This window comes from Bombus terrestris, chromosome 11 (genome assembly GCF_910591885.1).
Source record: "Bombus terrestris chromosome 11, iyBomTerr1.2, whole genome shotgun sequence".
NCBI classification, from domain to species: domain Eukaryota; kingdom Metazoa; phylum Arthropoda; class Insecta; order Hymenoptera; family Apidae; genus Bombus; species Bombus terrestris.
The window spans coordinates 8603421-8630631 of NC_063279.1; the positions used below are offsets into that span (position 1 = coordinate 8603421).

At 34.6% G+C, this 27211-nt stretch overlaps 3 protein-coding genes across 18 annotated transcripts in view; 1 reads left to right on the top strand and 2 right to left on the bottom strand.

Annotated features, from left to right (window-relative positions):
- The window catches only part of LOC100645019 (calcitonin gene-related peptide type 1 receptor), a 164222-nt gene that overhangs the window by 105741 nt on the left and 31270 nt on the right, over positions 1–27211 (top strand). For 12 of the 15 annotated variants that reach the window (XM_048410145.1, XM_048410146.1, XM_048410147.1 and 9 more), the window contains one exon: positions 4258–4368. The exons of 2 other annotated variants lie outside the window; for them this stretch is intronic. In XM_048410145.1, coding sequence (XP_048266102.1) covers positions 4258–4368 — 111 coding nt within the window. Of the gene's footprint in view, positions 1–2469; positions 2575–4257; positions 4369–27211 lie in introns of those variants that run through there. One more of the 15 variants, XM_012313769.3, reaches the window with a different exon arrangement.
- On the bottom strand, positions 5164–13249 carry LOC100645258. Its single transcript, XM_012313764.3, has 2 exons — positions 12762–13249; positions 5164–10433 (listed from the first exon to the last, which is right to left on the bottom strand). Exon 2 carries the CDS (start codon positions 10406–10408, stop codon positions 6812–6814), a length of 3597 nt encoding a protein of 1198 aa, XP_012169154.3. The 5' UTR covers positions 10409–10433; positions 12762–13249; the 3' UTR covers positions 5164–6811.
- The window catches only part of LOC100644814 (juvenile hormone esterase), a 38485-nt gene continuing 25047 nt past the window's right edge, over positions 13774–27211 (bottom strand). Inside the window, exons 1-8 of one of the 2 annotated variants that reach the window (XM_003398948.4) lie at positions 26665–26862; positions 23290–23578; positions 21565–21750; positions 20427–20629; positions 18823–18979; positions 16803–17129; positions 15197–15341; positions 13774–14101 (exon numbers count right to left, since the gene is read on the bottom strand). In XM_003398948.4, the coding sequence (XP_003398996.2) occupies positions 13939–14101; positions 15197–15341; positions 16803–17129; positions 18823–18979; positions 20427–20629; positions 21565–21750; positions 23290–23578; positions 26665–26805 (1611 nt within the window). In that variant the 5' untranslated portion in view covers positions 26806–26862 and the 3' untranslated portion in view covers positions 13774–13938. Of the gene's footprint in view, positions 14102–15196; positions 15342–16802; positions 17130–18822; positions 18980–20426; positions 20630–21564; positions 21751–23289; positions 23579–26664; positions 26863–27211 lie in introns of those variants that run through there. The other variant, XM_003398949.4, reaches the window with a different exon arrangement.

Genomic DNA, 27211 nt, shown 5'->3' on the forward strand with positions numbered 1-27211 from the left:
CGATCAATTCGTGTTCCTTTCGCGTCGTTTTTCTCTTCGGAAAATCCTTACTATTCGTTCAAACGTTTAATTGATCGATAAATCGTAATAGACACTTTCCTTTTCATAGTTATCCGATAACATTCGTTTCCACACCAGATTCTATACGTCGTCTAAGCAATATATATTCTACGTATCAGTGTTCCATTCGTCCGGATATAATTTAACACTTTGACTGCCACGACTCACACGTTTCGCTTAGGACGCCACAGGAGTATTTTTATTATTCAAAGCATATAATGGCAAAATAATAATAAATTAATGATGTAAGACAACATTCCTCAATAGACCGTTTATCTTATTGGCGCCTTGGTAACAGTTGACAATGACATATTATAACAAGGATTTGTTTATTTCCATAAACCATTCGTATTCGTTATTTCGTCGTAAGCAAAACGTGCAGAATATATTGTTGAAACGTGTACAAGATATTAGTAAACGGTATTTGCTCGTTCTATATATAATAGTAAAGTATGTTCATATTTCTAACTTCAATTATCAGGTCTGTAAGTATGAAACCGGAATTTGCCTATAGATGGTCCTAGCTGATAATGTAGTTATCACTAAACTGAGTCATTGACGGCAAAAGTCTTTGTTGACATTTGATAAACATTTTCGACTCAGAACAATACAAGTTTCATACAACAGCATAGTTTGTAATAGCGTTGAACATGTCGAATTTTGTGCCTGGAAACTACGATTTGCGGACAGCATTGATATTTGTTACCATTTGAAGAAAACTGCTACAGAATCGCATCGAATGCTCGTCGAAGCTTACGGTGAGCATGCTCTTGATAAATCACAGTACTTTGAGTGGTTTAAAAAATTCAGAAGTGGTAATTTTGACGCGAGGAACGAAGAACGTGGATCAGAAGGGTGTGATCTATTATGAGCTGTTAAAACCTAGCGAAACCGTTAATACCGAGCGCTACCGACAACAAACGATCGATTTGAATCAATCTTTGCGTGAAAAACGACCAGAATATCAAAAAAGGCAACACAAAGTAATTTTGCTTCATGATAATGCACCATCGCATACAGCAAAACCTATCAAGGAAACGATCGAAGCGTTCAGTTGGGAAATACTTTCGCACGCGGCTTACTCACCAGACTTGGCTCCGTCCGATTACTATTTATTTGCATCGATGGGACACGCACTTTCTGACCAGCACTTCGCTTCTTACGAAAATGTACGAAAATGGCTCGATGACTGGTTCGCCTCGAAAGAGCGACAGTTTTTTTGGCGTGGCATCCACCAATTGCCAGACAGGTGGGAAAAATGTATAGCTAGCGATGGGCAATACTTCGAATAAAATATTTTTAATCATTTTCATACAATAAACGTGTATTTTCTATACAAAAATTCCGGTTTCATATTTACATACCTGATATATTATTATAAAGCAGAATTTACGATTATTTTCTAATATGATGTCCTAATAAAAATGTTTGATAGTTCAATGTGGCACTTTTTATTTCAAAGTATCTTCTATTTATCGGTTGTATTCAAAATACCCTAACTGACAATTTTCATAAAATTTTTACATTCGTAAGAAGTTCAAGCGCTCCGGTCATCAATGACCACCGTGGCATCACAGGAGAAACCGTGGCAGGTCACACACGATCAACGTGGCAGTCAAAGTGTTAAACATTAACGTTTATCGTTTTCGATCCAAATACGTAACATTTTGTTTAAATTGCACGGTATTATACAGCGGAAATCTCCAAAGCGCATATTATTCATTTTGTTACGATTCACCGTCATGATGATTATCCTTGCAAATGGCTAGACATTTTGTTAGACAAACGATCACCGGCGATCGTAATTTATGTACGCGCTAACGTCGATCGGCGTTCAAGCTCGTTAATCGTTTAACGTTCTTCGATCATTAATATCACGTTCGATCATTAATATCACGTTCGATCATACATTACGATATTGGATTTAATTAAACAGCGAGATATTTTAGCAGGTTGTGAATCGAGAGGAAAATTTTCCGGCGTAATGGTGCACTTTGCAGTCATTGTCCAATATGAACAATATGAACAACCTGATAAGTTGAGAGGAAAACTTGATCGATCTCGCGCCATTTCTATTCACGTTCGATTTGTATCGAAAGTTAGTAAACTATCTATTGTCCTTAGTCGACGACTTAGATACAAAACGAACGAGCGAATCGACGTTGAAGCTAAAACCAATTTGAAGAAATATCGATGTGCAGGGCTATATTTGCTGTTACTGGAATATTCAAATCCTCTGAAATAAAATGACACTATCCATGATCGCGGGCGAAATAAATATAAATCGTGATTGAATAAATTTCCAATTCCATTTGTAAACGTAAATAACCATTGCGCTTTTAATTCTCTTCGTGATACGTTATCTAGAATTAACGTTTAGCCGTTTTATTGAATTCGTTAAATTTCCTATTTCTTTGTACGTTTGTTGTGATCGAAGCCGATATGGATGATCGATAGGATTTCAAACGTTGTTCATGATTCCACGATTCTCTGAGAAATTACAAATAAAGCTACGTAAGTACATATAAATATTTTATTAATGAATTTTATTTATTCATGAAAACGGCATCCACGAATAAATTGTTACGAATCACGTGAATATTTACTCGTCACATTTCTAAATATAATCCTTTTGACGATACGTTTCGAAGATTCTCTTTATTCATACTTATACGTGCGTGCCAAGTTAAACCGCAAATAGAACAGGAACAGGGCGATAAAAGTAAACATTCGAAACTCCATTACAGATCTATAGATTTGTTTAAATATTGTATTTTACTGGTCGACGTTTTGTCTTCCGAATTTCTTTGTTAGAATATGGAAATTTTCGTCGAACGAAAGAAAGAAGGGAAGAAAATTGAAGATGGGTATGTCGAAAAGAAAAAGGAAAAGGGGAAAAGAGAGAAAAGGGAGGAGAAGTAGAAGAAAGTAGAGACAAGGGACATTTTAAAAGGGGCACATTATCCTACAAATTATTATCAATCACAAACATATAATAAATTAAACTCAACAACAATTTTTTAAGGCTAATTTAAAGTAATTTAAATGGTTGGAAAATTCGCAACGAAATATACGTAAACTGAATCTCAAACTCTGTTCGATGTTACCATTACATTTTCACATCACGTATTCTACATGCGCGTATTATTACGCGTATCAATTTCTTCTGATATTCCCTGATATGACGTAGAAGCTATCAAACGTGAAATGCAGATATTCCAACAACTAGCAGAGATTCTTGAAATTCACCTACGTCTCTTTACGTGCTGAATACGTACCTTTCGAGCCACTTTTCATCGTGTCCGGAATCCCGTAAAAAGATTCGTTCAATTTATTTCATGAAACGGCGTTTATTACGACAAGAATTAGGTTCACTTCTATTACGTGATCCGAGAGTATCTGAGGTGATTTCCAAAGCGTCTGGATATCACTGTTTCAATTAACTGCGGATAGTATTCAGTCGGGGAATGAAAAAGGAGGAGATACTACGTAATAGCTGTTATCCACAACATTTGCATTCGCTCGAAGCGAAATCGAGAAACACGATTGTACATGCCAGAGGAAGAGTTCTAAATACAGAGATTCTCTTCATTTCCCTCCTTGTTTTTCCTTCTTTTTTCCATCTCTGTTTACGGTATGCCATTATACGAGGAGAGCTTGAGATAAAAGTAGCCGACTGCGAGTTAACGATGGATGTTTAAATTGTTTTGGCCAAATAACAAAGCTTATGATTTTAACAGAGTTATTACGAGATCCGATGTAATAAACAACGCGTTGTTTTCTTGCGAACGCTCCGAGAAATCTATTGGGTTGCTTTCTCTCAGATTATTTTAGATTTTAAATAATACAAAAAATATTACGAAGAGTACACATCAAAGTTACGAACACGTTGTAATTAAATTATTGCATATTGATAAAGATTTAATTAAAAGCAATTGATCTCTTCATTTTTTATTCGTTTTTTATTTATTTACCTTTAAGTATTATTTATCGTTGTATTTTATCTCAACCGTTGTCTCAAATTGTTATCGATATAAATCGAAACGACGAAATGCTTTCCTCGTTTAAATATTAATACGAGTTTCACACATTCTCTAGCTACGGATATTGAAGATAAAAATGCGAAAAAATCGTTTCATTTAACCGAAACAGCATAAATAGTGTACTTCATAGAGAAATGCTTTTTATATCTTTCAGAGCCATACTGTCCGATGACATTTGACGGATGGTCCTGCTGGCCAAATACTCCAGCAGGAACGACTGCATACATCCAGTGTCCAAATTTCGTCACTGGTTTCGACGCCTCGCGTAAGTTCTTTTTTTACATCACCAGTTTCACTGTACAATCGCATTTTTTCCACGAAATACCGTGTACAAAGGAATTCAGTTAGAGACGCGAAAAAAGACCCACAAACAAAAAGAAACGAAATGTTCCAAAAACACGTATACCCTATTTTTATGCCAATTTCGGAAAAAGAAGAAAAGAAAGAAATCTCAGTTGGATGAGTAAATATATTTTTATGTATGTTGGTCTATCTTTTCGAAACTGTTCGATCAATCGAGATGATATTCCTCTTAGAAACGCGGGATCAACGGGAAATGTCATCATCATTGCCGTGACCGCGTGTTTTGTCCAATTTCTTCGATGCTTTGCTCAGCAGAAATTTTTCCTCCGTCGCGTGCTACGGTTAGATTTTCTCTTAGATTTTTAGTTTTTGAAGTAAATTGAAAAATTTCAGGAAAAAGATGCGGTGTGTTTCAGGTAACCTTTTCAGTTCCATCATTGTTTAAACATATAAGTGTTTTCGTCTTAATAGCAACTCGATAGCTGCTACTGTAAAGGCAGAAAACATCTCCAAAATTGAAAATATGCAATCCCTTCGAAATTCATTTTTCCCGAAAACTAGACTCTAGAAAGAAAAAGACGATTTGAGAATTTGTACTTAGCCGACTAAAATCCAAAAGATTATAAAATTAGATAGTTGTCATTCCTGTTGAATAATATTATCTGTGGTATTTTCAACACTAAGTGGACCTCGTTTTGTGATAATTGCTCCATATCTAAAAAGCTTCAGGTAGTTATGGACAGTAAGTGGTACTTTGTTAAAGTTATATAAAAGTTTTATATTTCCATGATAATTTACATAATTCGTTATTTTATTTATTTATTTTTCAAATAAAAAATCTAAAGGGAAATGTCTAAACAATAACACGTGATTACTTCCTGCAGTTTGGTTTCCATTTAAATTGTATTCCAAGCGTTCGTATTTCTCCCATTTTCTCTTACTCTCGAGTGGATTGTCTTATCGGAATGAAATCTTTCGCATCTTGTAGGAGTAATACACCGATTGGTCCCAGTTGCAAAATTTCTTCCATTTGTTCTATTGTTATCGCAAGGAATTTGTCGTCCAGCAATTTCGTTTACGGGTGTTCGGTGATTATTCTGCAACTGTTGGACCGATATTATTCCGATAATTCCTTTCTCGGTGTATAGGGTATGTTCCCTCGTTGGCAGTTTATCGTTCAAAGTCCTCGTAATCTGCATTTCTATAAGCGCTGCTTTGTCGGTTGATTGAGAATTGCGGTTTATCGAGAATTTTGTTCGATGTAAAATCAGATACGGCTAGGTCGTCTAAACTTTTCACACGACCAAGTGCTACGACGTAGATTTGCTGCTTTGCAGAGTTCTTTCTTATATAAATACTAAACCATCACTATATAAAGTATAATATTTGTAGCAGCTTGCGGCTAGTTTATTCGCATGCGAGGTTGAACAGCTGATAAAATATTGTAATTATTTACAAAGCGGACGACCTCACCGATTCCAACGCCTTTGAGATATATTGTCAGGTACAACATACCGAACAACTCTATGTATGTTATCGTTGCTCGGCTTCAGTTTCCGAGAAAGTTTCTGATCCGACGACACGTATGATTTTAATAATCGAGTAAAAGCTTTCTTTGATATTATGACGCAAGTGTTTTCAATTTCGAACAACGATATTATTATAACATAAAGCTTAATATGAATTGTATCTGTCTCATTATTCAATACCTTAACGTATTCGCTGTAACGTCATCGGTCGCCTCACAGCGAGTAATATCGCTTTTTTGGAAGAATTGTTTACGGTCTACGTGGAAATGGTGGAAAATGGAAATGACAAATGAAAACCTTAAATCGTTATCATATTAACTGAACGAAATTCCGTTCCTAAATTTGTTATTACGTTAATTACAGAAATTTATTATAGAGTCTTGAATTCTTTTTATTTATAACAACTTGTAAATCTGTAAATTCCAGGCTATATAACACGATAAAATTCCTATAATACTATACTACTATAATACTATTCCTATAATTCTTAAATAATATCTCCGGGCGTCTTCGCGTGTTTAAAATTTCTATATGTACAATATAAAAAATACATCTGACAAATAAATAAATCTCGCGCGCTCCACAAGAGCCTTCGCAGTCTAACGATCTATCGAATCTCTGAAATTGCCCGGCATCGTTCTCTAACTCGTATCGACAAGCATAAAAATCCATCGTTCGATCAACTACCCAATAACCATTTATAGCAAAAATCACAATCGTTCATCCACCGTGTGTCTTTCGTTCTACTCCATCGAATAAACAATTGCAGCACTAACAACAATTGCAGACGCGATTAGTAACTGAAAACCAACGATCGATACCGAACTATTAACCATCCTTCTTAGACCTATTTCGATAAATCCATCTTAAAACTAACTAAACTGTCAAACTCATTTTATTAATAATCTCACAGGCCATAGCCTTGATCGCCGGAAGTTTACATTTCATTAACTTTATTAACATCTGGTCATGTTTCTCCAGCTCCTCATTTGGACTCATGTAGTACATCAGTTGCGCTGCCATTAGCGCAGATGTGGTGGTGGTGATCTCCAACAATCCCTCGATTAGCCCTAAATCAATCTGGGTTCTATTGTAATCCTTGAACGAATCCGATAGCGGCATATTCCGTAAAATATCAGTCATGAAAAATATAAAATACGGCGAGAATATCTTGATCAAACCACACAATTTTTGGCTCACATTTAATCCGAATTCTATTGGTGTCTTCGAACTAAGTTGCGCCTTCATAAATACTAATATCAAGTACGATGTGGGGTCCAGCAGAGGGTGAAGAGTGGTCATGAACACCGACAATATTTCATCGACCAACCGTACCTTATTTTCCGAACACGAGGCCGAGTACGTGACGACATCTACGAATCTACGAAGAGCATTGTTTGTTGGATAAAGACGGGGATTTTCGGAATCAGAGATGCTCCAACCACTCTCGATGGCGTGTCTAAACAAATTGGAGAAGATCTTCAATCGATCGTTGAATTTGTCTCCCGCTGGGAGCAACAGAACTGTAACCACAAACTTGTTTATACTTCTGGAGATAGCCTGATTTTGATGGAAGAGATATCTTTTAACGAGGTCTTCGATGAAATTTTCGGGTAGAAGGTTGCAAATACCTATATCTATGTGGTTCAACATGATACTCGTATACTGCGCAACCTTATCCTTATGGAGACCAAGCTTCTCAAGCGTGTCGATCATGTTTAAGGTTTGTATAGTAAAATCGGGAACGTATTCGTCGGGAACCGAATTCATCGTTGAAAGTACCAAGTGGCAGGCTTTTTCATCTTGCAGTGTGAACGTGGAGATCATATGAAAGAACAATAGCCGCGTGCAAAGTTCTGGTTCTTTTTGGAACAATTTTACGATTATGGACAACATGATTTCACGGATAGACTGATTCTTTTCGATGCCCCATTGCTCTTGGAAGAACTTGAGTAATTGATCACGGGACGCCACGATACGCATCAATCTTATCCCGTGTTTCCGAACGGCTGCTCTCTGAGTGGATAACATTCTAGCAAAACATACCACATCCGTTGTATTCGTTCTTCTACAAACGTTTGTCAAAGCAGTTAGGGCCACTGGTAAGTAGTCCCGCTGACACAATGTGTTCAACACTGTCAGAGGCACCGGTGGATTTGCGAGCTTGATGCCACGTATAAGGTGTTGAATCAAATTGTAATTAGTTTTCGCATGTGTTTGATAAATATCTAGCGTGTTGTTCGTTGGGATCAACGGTTCTATGATCTTTGAGAACGTTTCTCCGTAAACGAGAGTGCTTAAGATATCTAAACAGATCTCTTCCTTTTTTTCAGTCAAATCTTGAAGACACTGTTCAGCGAATTTAATTGGAATCTCCTTGTACCAACGTATAGTCTTGATGAAGAGTTTCGTGTGCCCTTTCTTCCAATTATCCTTGCAAATGTTTAGATACTCCTTCCAATGATCCAGAATGTCTTGCGGGTTTCTCTTTAGAAGTTTTAAAACCTCACTTATTTCTATTTCAACTATAATTTTGGTTGTTGGCCAAAAACGCTCGTATAGATCCATTTCATATTTCATGAACATATTCTGAAAATTTGCAACTTCATAAATGTCACTCTGTTTGGTCGTAGATAAAATTTCCTCTATCGCTTGCAGCAACCACGGATAGTCTTTGATCGTCATGGGTTCTATAGGACCAGTTTTGTTCACGTGGACCTGGTTAAAATAATAAATCGAAGAACAGAGATCGAAGAGGATTCCAACTCTGTCTTCCTTCCAGGGAGCCTGGTCTGAATTATATTTTTGTGAAACGATGTTTAGGCAATTCTCCAGACACATTCTCTCGTAGTTGTGATACTTCTGAAGAATATTCCAATGGCCTCTGTATTTCGTAGTCTTTAAGTCTATCAGTATATCAATTAACTCATGAAACGGTTGATTCTGATTTATTTTATGGTGAATGGCAGCTTCTATCATATTCATGCCGACGCTATTCAAGGCCAACAAGTTCTTTTTCACATGAGCACGTACTATCATCTTCATTAATATCGCCCAACAATCATCACTTATTTGAGGAAGATCATAGAGTTTCAACAAAGTCTTGAACACCCCGTGTAGGAACCAAGATTGCTCATTACAGTGCTTGTTATCGAAATAGATCAAGACATTTGACAGTGCCACATCATCGTTGTTTATCTTGCAAGAATGGATCATTTTACAAGCTAGACGCGTTCTATGTTCCATTGCTGAGGTTTTACAAATTTCTTCCTTGAACAGTAGTAACGCTTCTTCAGTACCTAAAAAACACTCCCAGGTAACTATATCTTCGCTATTCTTGTATACTGCAGTTTCAAACTTCAATTTGATCTTCGCCTGTCTGATTCGTTCCTCGGGATGCAATATTTCCAATAATTTAATAGTTACATTATTCGGATTTGTCAAAATATCTATATTATATGCTTGTTTATAGGATCTGAAGAAAAGATTCATGTTTCCACCATTTCGATAGTATTTCAAATACTCCAACATCTTATCAGTGTTGAAATCTGTGATATTAACCGGGAATAGTTTTGGAAATAGAACCTCCATGTACTCGTGGCTGATCTTCTCCAGAGGAAGCATCTCAATGTACAACTTGGTTTTTCGCTCCAGGTATTCTTTGCCGTTTTTCAAGAACGCTTCGACGCTCTTGTTGCTCAGAAATATTATTGGTGGATTTTTCTCGTGCATCTCGTATAGTTCTACAAACGAGTCTAGTCGTGTCTTGACCAATGCCGCCAGAAAGTCAGTAAAATCATGGATATTCACCGCAGGAAGTTTTCTCGCACAGGGGCTGGTTGTCGGCTTGCTCAGTTGAAGATAGCGCACGACGAAGTCTGGATTCTTGCGGAAGAACAGTTTAATCATTCTTCGACTTAGTACCATCCTCTTCTCTATGATAGTGTTATATACAAAAGATTCACTGCATGCTAATAGCAAAGGTGAGGCTTGCTCTAGACCGTAATACGATTCTATTGATAAGAAGAATTTTTCAGCGAGGATAGATTTCGTGGGTGCTAAGCGCAAGGCCAAAGTTTTGATGATCCGCGTTCTAGTGTTCAAAGAAACGTACGGAAATAAATTTTGGAAAAAATATTTAATACTAGTGATAGTCTCGTTGATGCCATTGAAGAAGTTGTTGGCTTTCAAAGCTTTTTTCACGACCAATTCGTCTTTAGATTTTAGAGCTTCTGCTATAGCCTCGTAAGTGCTCTGATTCTTGGGATCTTTCTTGTTTAACATTATGGCTGCGTGAATTTGTACCAGAGGTATAAGAGGTTTGGGGATCTTCTCAGATTCGATTACATCTTCCAGATCGTTGGACACGGCTAGCTGTTGCTTTATGAAGTCCGTTATCCATCTGAACTTCTCACCAGGGGTGTTACCGGGAACTGTTTGAATAGCATACAAATAAGGGGTCGACGTAGTCATCTTGGTCCGGGCTGAGTCCTAGATGCTATTGAGAATAGTTCTTATTATTATCATAAAAACGAGTAGTTATATGAAAAATGGGAATAATGGGTAAAAAGACATTCCTTCTTTTTCGTTTGAGAAACCAATGGATTTTCTTGTGGAAATTAACTGCTTGTTTCGTAGTATTGAATTACGCTTGTGCCAAGGATCGTAGCTCACGAAAAATTCTATTACAACTAACGCCATAACGATAAGTTTGAATTGTAATTTCAACTTCAATTCTTTATACTTTAAAGTGAGGATTATTCAATATAAATTATCTGATCAAGGTAGGGTATCGCTACTACACAGTATTTTATTGTATTAATTAAACCAAAAGTGAAAGAATTTTATAAATTGAGAAATTGATGTTTTTCCTGAAACATTTGAAGAATTTGATTGTTATTCCTGAAATTTCTACTCAAACGTAGCCTTCCTTTAGAATCAGATTATAAACTTTTCGTTTCTATTGAAGATCTCACGTGTTCTTTCACACGTTTTCCTTTCTTTCGTGAAAAGTGATCTCTATCATAAATTAATAGAATGTTAATAAATAAATTTTTACGTAGAGGAATCTATTGACTTTGGAATACTGATGAATAACGAGCATCTATGCGTCAATCACATATTTTCTCTATTTAACAATTAGCGACATTTATGATTTTTAAATAGCTAATAGCAATGTTTTGCAAATGTATTACGACCATTATCCTATTTCCTTTCCTATGATTAAACTTACGCAACAAACGTTCTGTATTTTTACTCATTAATAAGGTAAATGGACTCTCTCGCAACTGATCAAGGATAAAGAAATAAAAGAATCACTACTTTTTATCTCCTTATAGTCCCTATTCTTCTTCTTTTCGGTAACAATTTTATGATAGAAGGACGATTATAAAGAAATCTATAAAACATTCCATCTGCTCCTAGAAAATTTAATCGTATTTCAGGGTAAATGTGAATATTCATTTTTAGCATAGGAAAAGCTTCTTCTTGTACTGCTTTTAGTCGACAATTGAATGGAAATTCATTTAAGTTTATTCGATGTGCACGCGTTCAATGAAAAAGAACATGTTTTATTCAGAACTGATTAAGATCTCGTTTACTACATACGTAGAGTAGATACTTCCTCTATCAGAAAAATTACGTCACGCTAATACTTATACGTTAAATGACTCATGCAAGGTGTTGTAATTTGTTTGTTCCATTCATAAAAGTTACTAGCCTTTAAAAAGTTATTACATATTGTTTCATCTGTTACTTTTACGCCAGGTAATCGATGTTGATTAGCATACGAATGTCGTGGATTAATATGCGATAAGCTTTCGATAATATAATTGGATAGTTTGTAGTTTAATTGGATAGTGTAATGTTTTGGATAGTGAATAGTTTTATTTTCTTTTTTAATGTATATTGTTAGGTTTTAGGAAGTTTTGTATTACGATTGAGACAGGGTATAAATAAATGAGGGCAATGTAAAACTTTCGACCTGTTTTTGATGCATGAAATTGTAGATAGAAACAAATCTTTTGTCCTTTAAACGATAATAAAGCTTTTTAGAATGTTTTAAGTGGTAAATACGATACGACTATATATTGTTATTCCTTCTAAAAGATTAAAAGATGAAAATTGAAAATGTTCCTGTCGTTTAAGAAAAACTATTTTGCTTAAACGGAAATATTTTGAAGTAAATTGGTCCGTTCTTATTTATGTGTGTAACGATTTAACGATGTTATCATCTATTTATTAATAAAGCGATTTAAATTCTGTGAGGAATAAAAGGTGACACAATACCGTCCTTGAACAAGAAATTTAAAAATGTACTGGAGCAAAAGAAGAGAACTGACAAAAGCGGAAAAACAAAATTTAAAAATGCTTTCACACATATTTTTAGAGAAGACAAGTATTTACGGAAATCCCGTATCCAGCTATAAAAAAGGACTATACAATATATTAACACTAACATGTTTACGATGCAAAAAATCCCGAACGACCTTGAGTTCTCTAAAAGAAAGAAAATAATTTTCTCTCTTGTAATCAAGCATGTCCAAGAAAAACAGTTTCTACATGATTATTGTTCTCTTTCTCTTTCTCTCTCTCTCTCTCTCTCACACACACACACACTCTCTCTCTCTCCCTTCGTTTACCAATACTGAAAAAAACAGTCGCAACTGCGCTGTTTTACGGTCCACCCTATATAGGAAATATCTCACGAAATTATTCTTAACGCTCCTTAAAGCCGTGGATAAAGTAATAATTAAATAATACGCGAGGACATTACGTATCGTTGTTTACATGGCTGATAACTAAACAATAAGATGTCTGTGTATACCTTTATCTATCTTGGCGATGATGACCGATGAAGAAAGCCGAAAGAGCGGCAATCGTAGATCGAAACCAGCCTAAATTTTGTGGAGCGATTTTAAAGTACAACGATCTGCGGAACACTGAGAATTTACGCGTAAAGATACGATTTCGGTTATTTACACGGGGATTTTTAACTGTCCATAATTGCAGTGATGAAGGTGCGACGAGAAGTTCGCGACAAAACAAGGAGTCTCGTTACGGAAGGTCAGCGTTGACTAATCTCAAACGTCACTCGCGTGTTTATCCGGCGAACTTAGGTTAGGTTAGGACTGCGAAAACGAGCGAATTTGCACAGAGCGCCCATTCGTCGCATTAGGGCTGATCTTTAAGTGTATATTTTTATTCGAACGTGTTTATTTGATGGTGATTCAGTTAGGTCTGGTTTAAATTTTCGTGCATCTTTTGCGATAAAATTTAAAAGAATCGCACTATTAGTATAGTTGGAAGAATTTTGTGACATGGATGATTCTGCGCATGCGCAGCTATATATACAAGCATGCGCCATGTTTCCATAGTCATGTCTACGAGTACCTTTGGCAGCAAGGCGGCGATGAGCGTTCAAGCAAGAGTCGACTTTGTGCTGTCGACGAGGAAACATTACGATTTATTATTGAATAGATGTTGAATAGAATTAGTATTCTGGAAAGTAGACAAATTTTGTACAGGTTATCACATAATATGTGGCGGATATTCGTACGATGAATTCTAGACATTAAAAACGATGAAAGAAGTTGGACTACAAAAATGTTTTCAATCCCGTAAATATTTCCCATATATTTTGTGACACTCTGTATAACTATTATAATTCTCTTTGTGGTTTAAAGTATTTGAATATTGTTCTAATAAAGGATAGTAGATATAGTAATTCATACAGTAGTTAGTATTATTTATAGATTAAAGCAGTTTCGTTTCGTTAAATAATTAAAGTTATTTGAGGAATAATAATTCGGTTAATAAGGAAGAAAGTATTAACATAGTTCGTAAAAAAAGTATTTTATTTTTGCATTAAAAATAATACACAACGAATATTTATGAATACAATAATGAAGATATAAAATATCTCAAATGTTGGTTTATCGACGAGATAGGCCTGCTATCTTAATGTTTGATCCTTTATAAATATTAAATCATGCGATCGAATGTTACAATTTGTTTTTGATTTTCTTCCAATCGAATCTCTGTCCCTCTTTACTGCAGCTTTCCATTTTGAGCCTCTTGTTAATATTCATATAAAAATACTTATCCCCTCGAACGATTGGTTGCCAAATCGTTGAAATCAACTCTGTGGTCTTTGGTGTTGGATTTCTTTAATGAAAACAAAAATTTCCTTTCTCTACTCTTCTGTATCGATTTTCGATAATGTCGTAACAAGTACATGGGGTAACGTTAGTTCCACGATGTGGCACATTTTTAACAAGCTTTAGAGCTATTTCACATACACGGACATACATATCGCCGTTCCAGCGCAATGACAACGTAACCGCAAGTTTGCAAATTTTGAAATAAATTCGTTACTAGATATATCTAAGATCTCTAATCTTCTCACTGTAAAAGCAGCTAAAAGTTTCATAATCTTCCGAACATTTCTGGCCACTAGATGGCAGTAACCTCGTTATTGAAATATTTGTGTTGGTTACCGTATCTCATAGCAATTACGACGTAAGCGTTAGTTGCGTCGCAGTCACGCTTAAAAGTAACTAAAAAGCGCAAACGACGTTGCTTATCGCGACATTACGAAACGTTTCCTCCATTATTTAATTATAAATTTTAATGAATTTTTGGTTTTATTCTTCCCCGGACAAATCACTTTTTTGCAGTTGCGTGGAACGTTACACTAAAATGACGATATGTGTAGCACGATACAAGTACGAGATAACCGTCCGGAACTAAAACGTAGAAACATATCCATGCGAGAAATATTCATTCAATTGCGTAGCCGTGCATTTATTATTTCCCTTTTTAATTAAGATATCTTTTTTTTTCAAACACACGTTTCTCAACGATATTCAAGCTCGATATTTCTTGTTTTATTCTTACATTCATGCATTACTAAAAAACGAAAAGGAAACATTGGCTTTCGTTTCGTTAATAAGCCAAGAGGGAAGAACAAAGCTCCGATATTCTTATTTATATTTTCAATTTTTTATTTCTTACTTCTATATTTCTATCTACCCTATGACGATGGAAAAATTTAAATTACAGTATGTTATACGTTTATTATCATCGCGTAGTTTCCGCGCGAATTATTCGTTCGCAAAATTGTCATCGCGGTAATTATACATTTCGAAAGAATCGCCAATGCTCCTATCGTTGTAGTATACATGAGTATTCGGCATCTGTATGCTTCTCTATGCGAAAGAAATATTGGACAATAAATTTGCAAGATAGGAAAACACGTACCCAGTTTTTGCGAAGTCTGTCCACATCTGAGTGAAGCACTCCATCATTTGGTACATCTCGCTTCCAACTTTGAATGGTTCTACGCCCAATTTTTTCCCTATATTCGCATAGAACAAGTACTGCAACTCTTCCGCGTGTGTCGCTCCTATAAATGACCAAAAAGAAAGTTACATTTCTCCAACTGCACCGAGCGACAGTCTAAAATCATGTTCTGAAACTTCTACAAGCAAAAGGTTCGAATTGATCTCTTGGTCGGTACGGCAGTCTGATTTCGACGAGTCTTTACGGTTGACGTTGTTAGGGGCAACTGCTGAACATCGTTAAAGACTGAAGCGCACTGTTAAGCGTGTAACAACGTAAACAGACGTTCATTCGCTTCAGCTTTGGTGGATACTCGAATCTTTGATCAAAGATTCCAAGCTTACACTTGGAAGATTTCGAACTCAACCATAGGAACTTGGATACGCTAACGGTCGAAAGTTTCGAATGACTTTTCCAGTTATATCTATTTACATCTACCGAATCTCTTGCTAATTCCGTTATCTGTACGAAATTGATACTATTAATATTTCATTAGTAATTTTCGTTACTATTAAGTAATTTAACTATACTATTAATTAATTATTAAATTATTAAATTTCTATTTATCTTAATCTATTTTTTATTAATTATAAAATACTATTAATTAACTATAGTAATTTAACTCAACTATTAATATTTCATTAGTAATCACTTCGGTAAATTTTTGATTCGAGATATTTTCAACGTAGCGGAATTCTAAGCTGCCATTTGTCCAAATTTTTCGATTTTATGAATCGCGTTACTATGGAATAGGATGCCTAATTTTTGGTAAGAAAGCGTAGATTATGAAAATTGTTATGTAAATTTTGTGTGAGAGCTGATTGCATTTCTTGTATTCTTTAACTTTGGAATACCTTATTTTCATCTTATATTCGTATTAGATTTGTCTCTTGCTCGTGAATACTTAAAGAAATACAGTGAAGCGTATTTTGAAAGTTGGTAAATAATGTGTTTTACGTGTTATTTTCATATTTTATTTAAAATCTTTGTTAGTAACGCGTTGAGGAAACATTACTCTTTACGTCGATCAAGATAAAAAGAATCATAAATAACCAGAATCGAAATAAGCATTATCAATTAACAAAAAAATATGCAAAAGAAACATTAACAAACATTATCTATGCTTTTTACAGCGATGCACAATTTTTCTATGTTTCGTCACAGTCTATAACATGGTCATGAAAAATGTAAAATTACTCGATACTCGTTACAAATACAAATTCTTTCCATTAGATAGAAAAGATTTTGGAAGAAACCACTTCACTGGTGAATTTCTGAAAGTTTAACCAAAGCTCTATCGTATTTTTATAACAGAAGGAAATATTTAAAAAACATAGAATGATCATTCATCAAAATAAGAGTAAGCTATTATATTTGGGTAAAGGAAATTATGTTTCTTTTTCCTATTTCTGCATAGTTTCTTTTTTCCTTATAAAATACACGACAGAACCTTCGTGGTTACACGATCGATAATAATCCGAGGATTTAAAAGCATATTAGAAATTGTAATTAAAATATGAAATACCTGGCAGAGTAATATTAAACGTGGTTTTCATTAGCGAGTGTTCTGGATCGTAAGTGAATTTGTAAAAATACGTGGGGTGCTTGTTCGTTACCATCTGGATATTGACAACTTCGTGAATACCCTGAAGGAACATCACGTCGCTCAAATAATTTGCATATTTATCCGCCGTTTTCTCGCTAATTGCATCTTCGCCCAGATACAAGCGTTTCACTTCGTTCGAACTGATTCCTTCCCTGTTTAAGTAAATCTTCGTCTCCTCGGGGATTACCAGCTCAAAGTTCTCGTTCACCTCTCGGATAAATTGCGCGGAATTAGGTCCCCCAAGTACTGAAAATATTTTTACACCGAGCTTTAACAATAAATTTACTTTCACCAAAAATCTTCCATCTTCTCTCGGATAATTGCGATAATTGTCTTTCGTTTTAGTAGATTTCCAAGTTCGAGTATATTAAGCCGACGAATACTACGGTAATTTTGTGAACATTTCTATTGGAAGTTAATAACCGTTAAGATCGCGGCTATTGTCGTTTCCCTTTGATTTCTAAAGATACGTTTTGTGGAAGTGAAACTTACTTTTCCAAGGTTTAGGGATTTACAGAAACGTTTGTATAGAAATTCTGTTTCGATTTGTACTCTGACTATCGCTTCTTTTAGATCGAATTAATCCCTGAAGAAACTTCTCTGTGGACTTCTCTGGACTTAGAGAAATACAGGTTGTCCCAGACTTAAACGGCCAAACTGCGAGGGAGTCTGATTCTACAGGGAAAGAGAAGAAAGAAATGTTACGTAAAGTTTGTTAACCCTTTGCACTCCGAATTTTATTTCAATTTCGTTACCAGCAGCTCTCAACGCTTTTAAGTGTTTTACTTGAAATTTACTTTAACTAAAAAATAAGGCAATTTAAGTAAATATATAAAGGAAGAAAGGAATTCACTTAAATACCAGTTTTATTCAAACTGTTGTTGCATTTTGTAATTTTTAAGTGTATGATATATCTCGAAACAATTTCTAGCATGAAATCCTGCTTTTCTTCCGCACGTTTCATAAACAAAGGCGGAACTGAAAGAACGTCGAGTGGAACTCGACAAAGGAACTTCTGAGATAAAAATTGATTTCATGTCACACTCGACATAGGAGTGCAAAAGGTTAACAAACGCTTTGTTACAAAGTTAGAAACAAATGTTCTATGCGTAAAGTAGATAACGACGTATTTTCCATCACAACACACGGAAATTGACTGGATTATTGTGTCAGCGTAGTTACATGTTTCTTTTATCATCTGGTAACAATCCCCTGTCGTTAATTGTTGTAAAATATAATAATATAGTAAAAATGATTCTTTTAATTCCTCATTGCAAAATGTTTCCCTTGCGCTCCGATACAAGTTTTACATCAATGAACAATGCAATTATTTACGTTACAAAGTTCTATAAAGAGAATTTTCTTGAGTTTCAATGGCCGCGTCGTTATCCGTTTCACGTGTACGATATTTCTATACAATTTTGTAACAAAGCGTTTATTGATTAACTTTATATAACATTTTTTCGGCTTTCCCCCCCTGTACAGTAAGCCCTTGCACTTTGGCAAAATAGCGGCATTTTTTACAGAAATAAAATTGATCTTCAAATAGTCCAAACAAAAAGCGACTTCTCATTCGTCTCAGATTAATATCATACATTTTTATAATATTATTACCCGCTTATTACCTAAGCTTGTAATGGGTGAAAGCCCAACACAAGGATAATACTGATAAATATAAAAAGTAAAAAATAATATACATAAATAAGAAAGATACAGTTACCATAATTCCTTATATAAATTCAAACGTAAATTCTTTTGAGGAAAAAGATTATACTGATCAACATCGTTTGAATAACAAAAGAATTAAATGAATAAAGAATTGCATTCGACGTCAATCTAAATTGCAATCTTCCAGCGAAATCTTTGAATAACAGAGTTTATTACAACGAGAAGCAACATTAAGAATGGAAAAAATTGCACATTAAGAAAATGAACTTACCATTCAGGAACATGCTTCCCTCGTTTGAATTGAAACCTATAAGAAGAGGTACTTGAACACCTGCTTTGGCCCTTATCGCCGGATGCTGAGGCATAAATGGATTTGCAGATTTGTCATCGATGCCTGGTACAAACATTCCGAATGTAGCGTAACGTTCCTGTAAAAATTCATCGCGAGAACATAAAGAAACGTAGCATTTCAATTTCTGAAAGGAAAATCTAGAGGAACGGATATAACAAAAGAAACGGAAGCTGACGAATTTAAATGAGTTTTCTGATGCAAGCATTCTATTGAAGGTAAAACAACGCGTCGATTTAATATCAATCGAACATCGATGAAATTTACAGTGAAATACATTTTTCCCTCGTACGTAATGTCGACGATCACCAATTATTTCCATCGGAGAGCGTTATATTAATTATAGAATTAATTGAATATTTTAGTAGCGCAATAAAAGATACCTGCCGATATCGAGTAACGATGAAATAATTTTATTATGAGTATTGCAAGAAGAATCGATTGAACTCTAACTAAAGCATTTTTACAAAAAGCCATCACAGTTAATATACTAAAGAAATAATCTTAAAGAACGAAACAAACGTACTTAAAACGATATTTGTTGGTTGGTTTAGAATATGACAAAGGGAAAATATATAGAAGTATATTTGTAATTTTTAAAAGGTATTTGCTGCACAATATATTTCGCAAATAAATCCACCGAGTGTGAAATATATTTAAAATTAAGAGGATAAAAATCACACGACTGAAACTGAAACGATTGTTGCAAGAAGAATCGATTGAACTCTAACTAAAGCATTTTTACAAAAAGCCATCGCAGTTAATATACTAAAGAAATAATCTTAAAGAACGAGACAAACGTACTTAAAACGATATTTGTTGGTTGGTTTAGAATATGACAAGAAGAAATATATAGAAGTATATTTGTAATTTTTAAAAGGTATTTGCTGCACAATATATTTCGCAAGTAAATCCACCGAGTGTGAAATATATTTAAGATTAGGAAGATAAAAATCACACGACTGAAACTGAAACGATTTTGAACAAAGACGAAAGTCGTTTAGTGTAGACAAGGTGGTGGAATAAATTGGCTTCGTAAGATCGCTTGTTTTCAGTGGGAAAACCGATTTCACAATACTTGTTCAAAGTTGTATCTTTGTTACAATTGATACTTTTTAATCAAACTTCTCGCAACTGGGAAACGGAATCATGTGAATTTGTTTGGGAAATTAGAAACACCGGAGGAATTGGAAGCGTATCGCTGGACCGGTCGGAACTTTCTGCGGTTGTTTCATGTATCTCTCAACTGCTCCTATAACGTTGTTTCTTTACTAAAATAATGTTCGTTTCGTATTTTCCGAGTTCTGGAATTTACTCAATCTATCGTTTAAATGTTTCCCGTGAATCCCGTGAATTTCGTTCCGTGAAGGAGATATAACCAGCAAGAAAATTTCTAACACGTTGTTTTCACAATTGTTATTAATTTTTCATTGAGATTTTGGATCTCGAACAATATAAATAATTGTTGTTTTATTTCACAAAACCAGAGAATTTTGTATTTAATGACTGCCTTTTGCGAGACTTACCTTTGGCGTGAGAAGCTTAGTTTCGAGATCCACGAGCTTTTTTGCGTCTATCGTCCTCAGGAACTCGACCACAGTCTCAGGATCGGTCGAGGTTTCGCCAAGTTTTGCGGCTAAGTCGAATCCGTACTTGCTCGGTTTCTCGCTTATAATGGCCCAAGGATTAAGCGCCACTCCGCTCTGTATAATCGCTTTGTGGAACAATCCTGTGCAAACCAAATTAAAACTCTCAATCTTTCCAATGTTTCCGATCTTCAGTGAATCAATGAATTTTTTAATATACAGGATATTTGTACAGCAGTTTATCGTTACAAGAATATATCCAAGAAGATGCTCGATACATTTTCATATTTGATTTTCTTCAAAGATCATACTATTTCTATCTTTTTTTTCTTTTTACTTATCTTCGTTTGCGTGCAGAACATAGTAAGAATGAGGAGACGTGGTACGTAACACGGATTTCGATTTTAGGGTAATGGGATAGAAGCAACGTGTGATGATACGTTCTCTGGAAAAAACGGGCGGAGGTGCACAAGCGAAAATATTTCGTATATAGTGGGTGTTCCCTAAAAAAAAAAAAGAAAAAACAAAGAACTATATTCGAAGAAAAAAGGAATTTATGCGTGTTACTTTCATTTCGATGGAATAAAAATGTTATTCGCTGGGATTCTTCTGATTATGATAATTTTGAAAATGATAATATTAGACCTATGTGACATCTCTGTGATTTAAAATTAGAATATAATTCTGAACGTCCTCTTCTTCGCGTATTTCATCATTTACCATCGCATTCGTATACTGCAGTATTAAAAAAGGATAGTGTCAAACAAAAATTCGAAATATTTCGTTCTCAGCGCGTCAGTCAGAAATTCGTTTTGAACTTTGCTCTTCTAAGTGTCGTTATTACCGAGAGAAACAAAAACATGGAAATCTGATATAATTTCGTTTTTTAAAACTTGTAACTTACACACATCGGATTACCACGTTCCTGTCTGTCTTTGAAATTCTCAATTTATTTGATAGTGAGTATGTGCTTTCGAGCTACTCTCTGTAAACGTGTATTTAAGCCTGTAAATAATGCCTAGATAGAAACGTTGAATCGTCCTTTTAGCTGCATCAAAATAAATATTTGAAATCCTACCCTGAGCCAATGGAGATAAAGTTAGGTAATGGACCGACGATGCACCAGCGCTTTCTCCAAATATAGTGACGTTGTTGGGATCTCCACCAAAGTTGCTGATATTTTCCTGTACCCATTTCAAGGCCATCACTTGGTCCTTTAAACCTTGATTACCCGGCGCGACTTCGTGTTCCAAATTCAGAAAACCTGCAACAAGAGACGAGGATTACAAATCGAAATTCTGTAATCTATACATGCTTCCGCGATATTTATTTTTGATATCGCAAACACGTTATCAAATATTATCGCTCTCGGAAGATCGATACTCTCGGCTTTCTCGCTAAAATTCTTAATCCTTTTAGATTTGAATCTTTTTCAAGTTCTGAGAAATATTTGTTTCGATCGTTAGTATCAAAAGTTTGAATAAATTTCGTGTGAAATTCTACGAGTTTAATCGTAAGTTATCTGGTTGAAGAATGTTCGTATTGCGTGGATTTTAAAATTATTTTTCCAATTAGACTTTACATTATTAAAATGTAAATATAAGCCGGATTAATTTAAAAGCGTAGAAATACATTTGATTGATTAATTGTTTGAGTTGTCTCGTATAGTTAGGTTGTATGCAACGTCGTGAAAATGTCAGAGTAGAGGAACATGATTTATCCTCCAAGAGGATTAATTTTACGGGCTGATAAGTTTTTGGCTTTGAATGTCCTACATTTTTCAACGATTTCGTTTCATGTGGGACACCAATGTGGAAAATACGAATGACAAATGACTTTCTGATAAAACCGAGTGCAGCAGGGGCATCGAATTTTTCTTGAGAATTGCTTTTGTCATTTGCTCGAACGATAAAGGCACTTTGCTGTATTGGGAACAGCGTTTCGTTGAAAGTAGAAATTCTCTCTTGTTCTGGTCAATCTGTTTCTTACGTTTTGCAATTTCATATACCGAGATACATGGTGATTCAAAGAATAAAAATGTTAATCCAGATAAGAGAGGAAAACAGTGGAGAAAGTAATTTTACCAATAAATACTAGTCAATTTCTTAAATCAATTATTACCAATTCCACTTTGAAACGATTATAAAAATCCATTTTTACAAAAATGCGATTAATCCTTCCTTCTCTGAAAGGAAATACGATTCTCTTGAGAACGTGCATATTTAAAATAATTTGCTCTCCTGTTCGTTTAATTTGTTATATTTATTATATGTAAACTCGATTACATGTAATTCGATATCTTCGTGGAAAAAAAATTTCCTGAATCATTGCGACATAGTATCAGCTGTAGTCGTTCTACCATTATTTTATCTACCATTTTTCTATCTCTACGTGAAAAGCAACGATACATCGCTAGAAAAACATCGATAAAATGCGATATGAGATAATTAACATTATATAAGTACTAAGATAATTGAATAAAAAGCAGGAAGTCTGATAAACTAGTTTAAGAAAACGTTTAGCGCATTTCGAGATAAAATGATTTATAAGCTTTAAATGATTTATAATATACATTAATATAGATAATCGCATTAATTATATATCTAATAATAATGTATTATATATTATTTTACTAGTTATATTATCAATAATTTTATATATATAATAATAAAAAATAATAACAATAGATACATAATATATATTATAATACAATATATTATACCAGTATATATTATTAATAATTATATAAATATAACTAACAATTAACTATAGCACAAGCCATATCAATGACAGACGTACTCACCCAAGACACCGAGTCTGTAATTAATCGTGACCAGAATAACATCCTTCCGCATGAAATACACGGGCCCATAATACTCGTCGTTGCCTGACCCCATCATGAACGCACCACCGTGGATCCATACCATCACAGACATTTTCGTCGATGTCGGTTTTATTGGTTTGTACACGTTCAAGTAGAGGCAATCGTCGTTTCCCACTAAATCGTGCGACAACATGTCCTTCTGACAGCAAGAGTTGCCGAACTCTAAAGCGTCCCTTACACCTGTCCATGGCTCTACGGGTTCTGGATCCTGAGCAAAGACAGAAAGAAAGATCCCGTAGTGATACGAGGAAGTTCCTTTGATCGTGACATAACGATAAAATGAACGTCGACCGCCACACTTATTCAGGTCAGGGACGAATTTATTTTGCCGAATACCGGCAGACATTTATGGGGAAATAAATTTCGAGGAGTATTTTTTACGAAGAAGGTATATCTTAAGCGTAATATTCGGAAAAACGAAGCGTTAGGATAAATTATTACATGTTTCGTAGAATATCGATGCAAATTTGTAGATATTTCTGAATGAAATTCGTGCTATTCCTTTGCGAGGAAGAAAATTATATTTCAAACGTAACATCCACAGAGACGAAGAACGCGCTCGTTATGGATTATCGCATACTTTGACGAATATCGGTAGAAATTTTAAAATGAATATTTTTTCTTTTGTGTAGAACGAAATGCATCTGACTATATTTAAACGTAAGAGAAACGTTTGGAGACAAGTACCAAAGTGACGGAGAACATTTTTATATATTTTATTGAAAGTATGTGGAATCTCTTGAGAAAATGTTCTTCGATATTGGCTCTTCACTGAAAGAACTACACTAGCCTAGAAAACCTGCATCGATCTCAATCTTAGGTATTCCTTCCTGTAACGACAAACGTGACAGTTTTGCGAAGGCTCTTAGAGTACACGGTGTTCTTTTTTAGAATATACAACTCTTGCATTTGGTATTACGTATCTGTATACGTGTGCGTACGTAAGTAGGTATACAGGGTGGTACAAGCGAAACGGGGGTAATTCTACGCGAAAAAAGAAGTCGAAAATATAGAATAAACATTTTTCGTTTGAGGCTTTGTTTTCGAGAAAATCGACTTTGAATTTTATTTATGGAGCCATATTAAATCAATTGTCTATTCTGAAGAAATCGCAAGTTGCGAGCGATTGAAAGAAAGGATTATTGTAGCCTTTTATACTTTAAAACAATCGAGTACGTTAGAAAGTGTTCATAGAAATTTAATTAGAAGAGCAGAAGTATGTGTTCGGCAGAATGGGCAACATTTTCAGCAATTTTTGTAATAATAAACTTTATGATTACTTCATATTATTTCATTATGTATTCCTAATTTTCCGTTACGACAAAAACAAACTTAAACTGCGATAATATCCATCGAGACAACGATTTACAGTGAGATCCGTTATAACGAGACGTGATAAAGTGCACGCGTACCGAGCGAAAATTCAAAGTCGATTTTCTCGAAAACAAAGTCTCAAACGAAAAATTTTTATTCTATATTTTCGACTTCTTTTTTCACGTAGAATCACCCCCTTTTCACTTGTACCACCAGTTACCAACCACCCTATATATCATGGAACTTTTAAGCTTTCCTCGTTATTCTTCATCTTGGTTTTCACTTCGAAGCGGTTTATTCGACGAGTTGCGTGAACACGTTTTATTGTCGAGAAAATTACCGATAATAGTAGACTAATCTGTCTGATGTAACCGTTGCATTCTATGTAAGGTAGAGGAAACAATTTTCACTTTCGCGGTTTTTAATTCGACGTTTAATTCCACTTTCTTACGAGAGATCGGTTTCTGTATCGTTAAAGATTACGTTGAATAATTAGTACATATAAAGATTATTATCAGAAGTTAAAATAAATTAACCGAAGTATAATAATACGGTAATTATCGAAAGTATTTTATATGAGATAATTATCATAAGTTGGATGTTAAAATTGAACACGTAGTAACAAATGGAGTGGAAATTATTATACTTTATATGGTTACGAAATATCGCACTTTTACCCGCAATATCACGCAACCCGGAAATATCAATTTTCTGTCGTAGACAAAAAACTGTCGTCAAAGATTATTTTATTAATCAGATTCATCAGCAGAAAAGAATAGTGTTTGTAATTTTTAATAATGATTATTTTCAATTCATAAAGTTACAGAATCCTAAAGAACCTCCTTTCCAGTTGTGTCATTATCATAGCGAATATATGCGAATAAATACCGCGAATAAATTGACTTAAAGATCGCATATGACAAACGAAGTAAATTTTCTATACTGGAAGTTATATAAATTGGAAATTATATTAACACGATGTATCAAGATTGTTGCGAATGATTCAATGGCAAGTAAAAATATTCTCTTAATAACGCCATAAAAATGCACTTATATGCAATGATGAAGTATTATTATATAATAATTTGAAATTCATCCAGTTACACGAGTATTTAAATGATACCTTGAAGCGGTTGTTTTTTATTCAAACATTACATATCATATGCATTTGAATAAAATTAAATAGAATTGAAATAAATTTGTATAGTTGTATTAATTTATATATTTCGTTATTATAGTCTCGAATCAAAGTCTATTTTATTTTACGTATGACACTGTCCAGTTATGAAGAAATTTAGGATCTCGTTATAGCAAATTAGCATAAACACGATGATACAGCGTTATTATAGTTTATGAATATTTTTGCATATTAAATATCGATAAGTACAGTAACGAGAAGATATACATACGCGTGTATAAACTGAGGAAATTCTTGTAGGAAATTCAATTTAATTTAATTTGCAATTGTTTCGCGAGTGATAAAATGAAATACGAAATGTACAAATTTCAAAGCTTTTCTATATTTATAACGCTCCTATGCATAAGAAATTTATTAATCCTGTCTATTATTAATACTTATATCCCTGTTATATCTTTTACTAATTCTCGCATTATACCAAAAGACAGAAACAAAACGTTTCGAAACACAGTTAATTGGATCTAAATTAAACAATTCCCTCGCTTCCATTCCATCGCTTTATGTTATGCACTTGTTATATAAAATTTGAATTATTTACATGTATTAAGACACATCATCCAAGAACCACTTGTTTATTAATATTACTTTTTATTCCAGCATATTACAGTTCTCTAGATTTTTAGATCAAATAACGATAACAATTTTTCCTGTTATTGCCTTCTCCCATGATCAAACAGAGAAAAGATAAGAGAAAGCGAGGAATCATTTTTCCACTGTCATATCTAGTTTAAACACGCAACGGAGTTTCGTCGTGTGGAACGATCGTTTCATTGAAAATTCACCTTAAATCGAAGCGGCCCGACCGGCGGCTTCGCGTATGGGATACCGCGAAACGAGAGATACCGGTCACCATAATGGTTTTCCTCGATAACGCCACGTAACTGGCCTTGCTTCACGCGTACCACGGTGTTGTCGTGCGCCATACCGCGAAACGAATCAGCTTTCGACGACCGACGATTCGAGCTGAACTGGTAGCACGCTGTGAGTATTGTATTAAATAAGGACCTGTCTTCTCAGTTGGTTAACCACAGTGCTATTGGTGGGGACGGAATCTGACGATCCGCTTAAACCTTGCCCAAGGTTACAGTACGCTGACTCTATGCCGTTACTCAGTACACATTGCCCGATGCTTTAAAATAGAAGTACAGTAGAAAGTAATATTTCTTTTGGTTTTTCTAGCGAGGCAGCTTGGAACGCTATGAGGAGATTATTTTTCAGTATATTGTAGGTTGTACAGCTTCGAACAAATTACAATTAGAATTACGATATATTATTTTTTCAAACTGTTATTCGAAGTGCTAAAAGATTAATATTCTTTTCTGTTTTTAT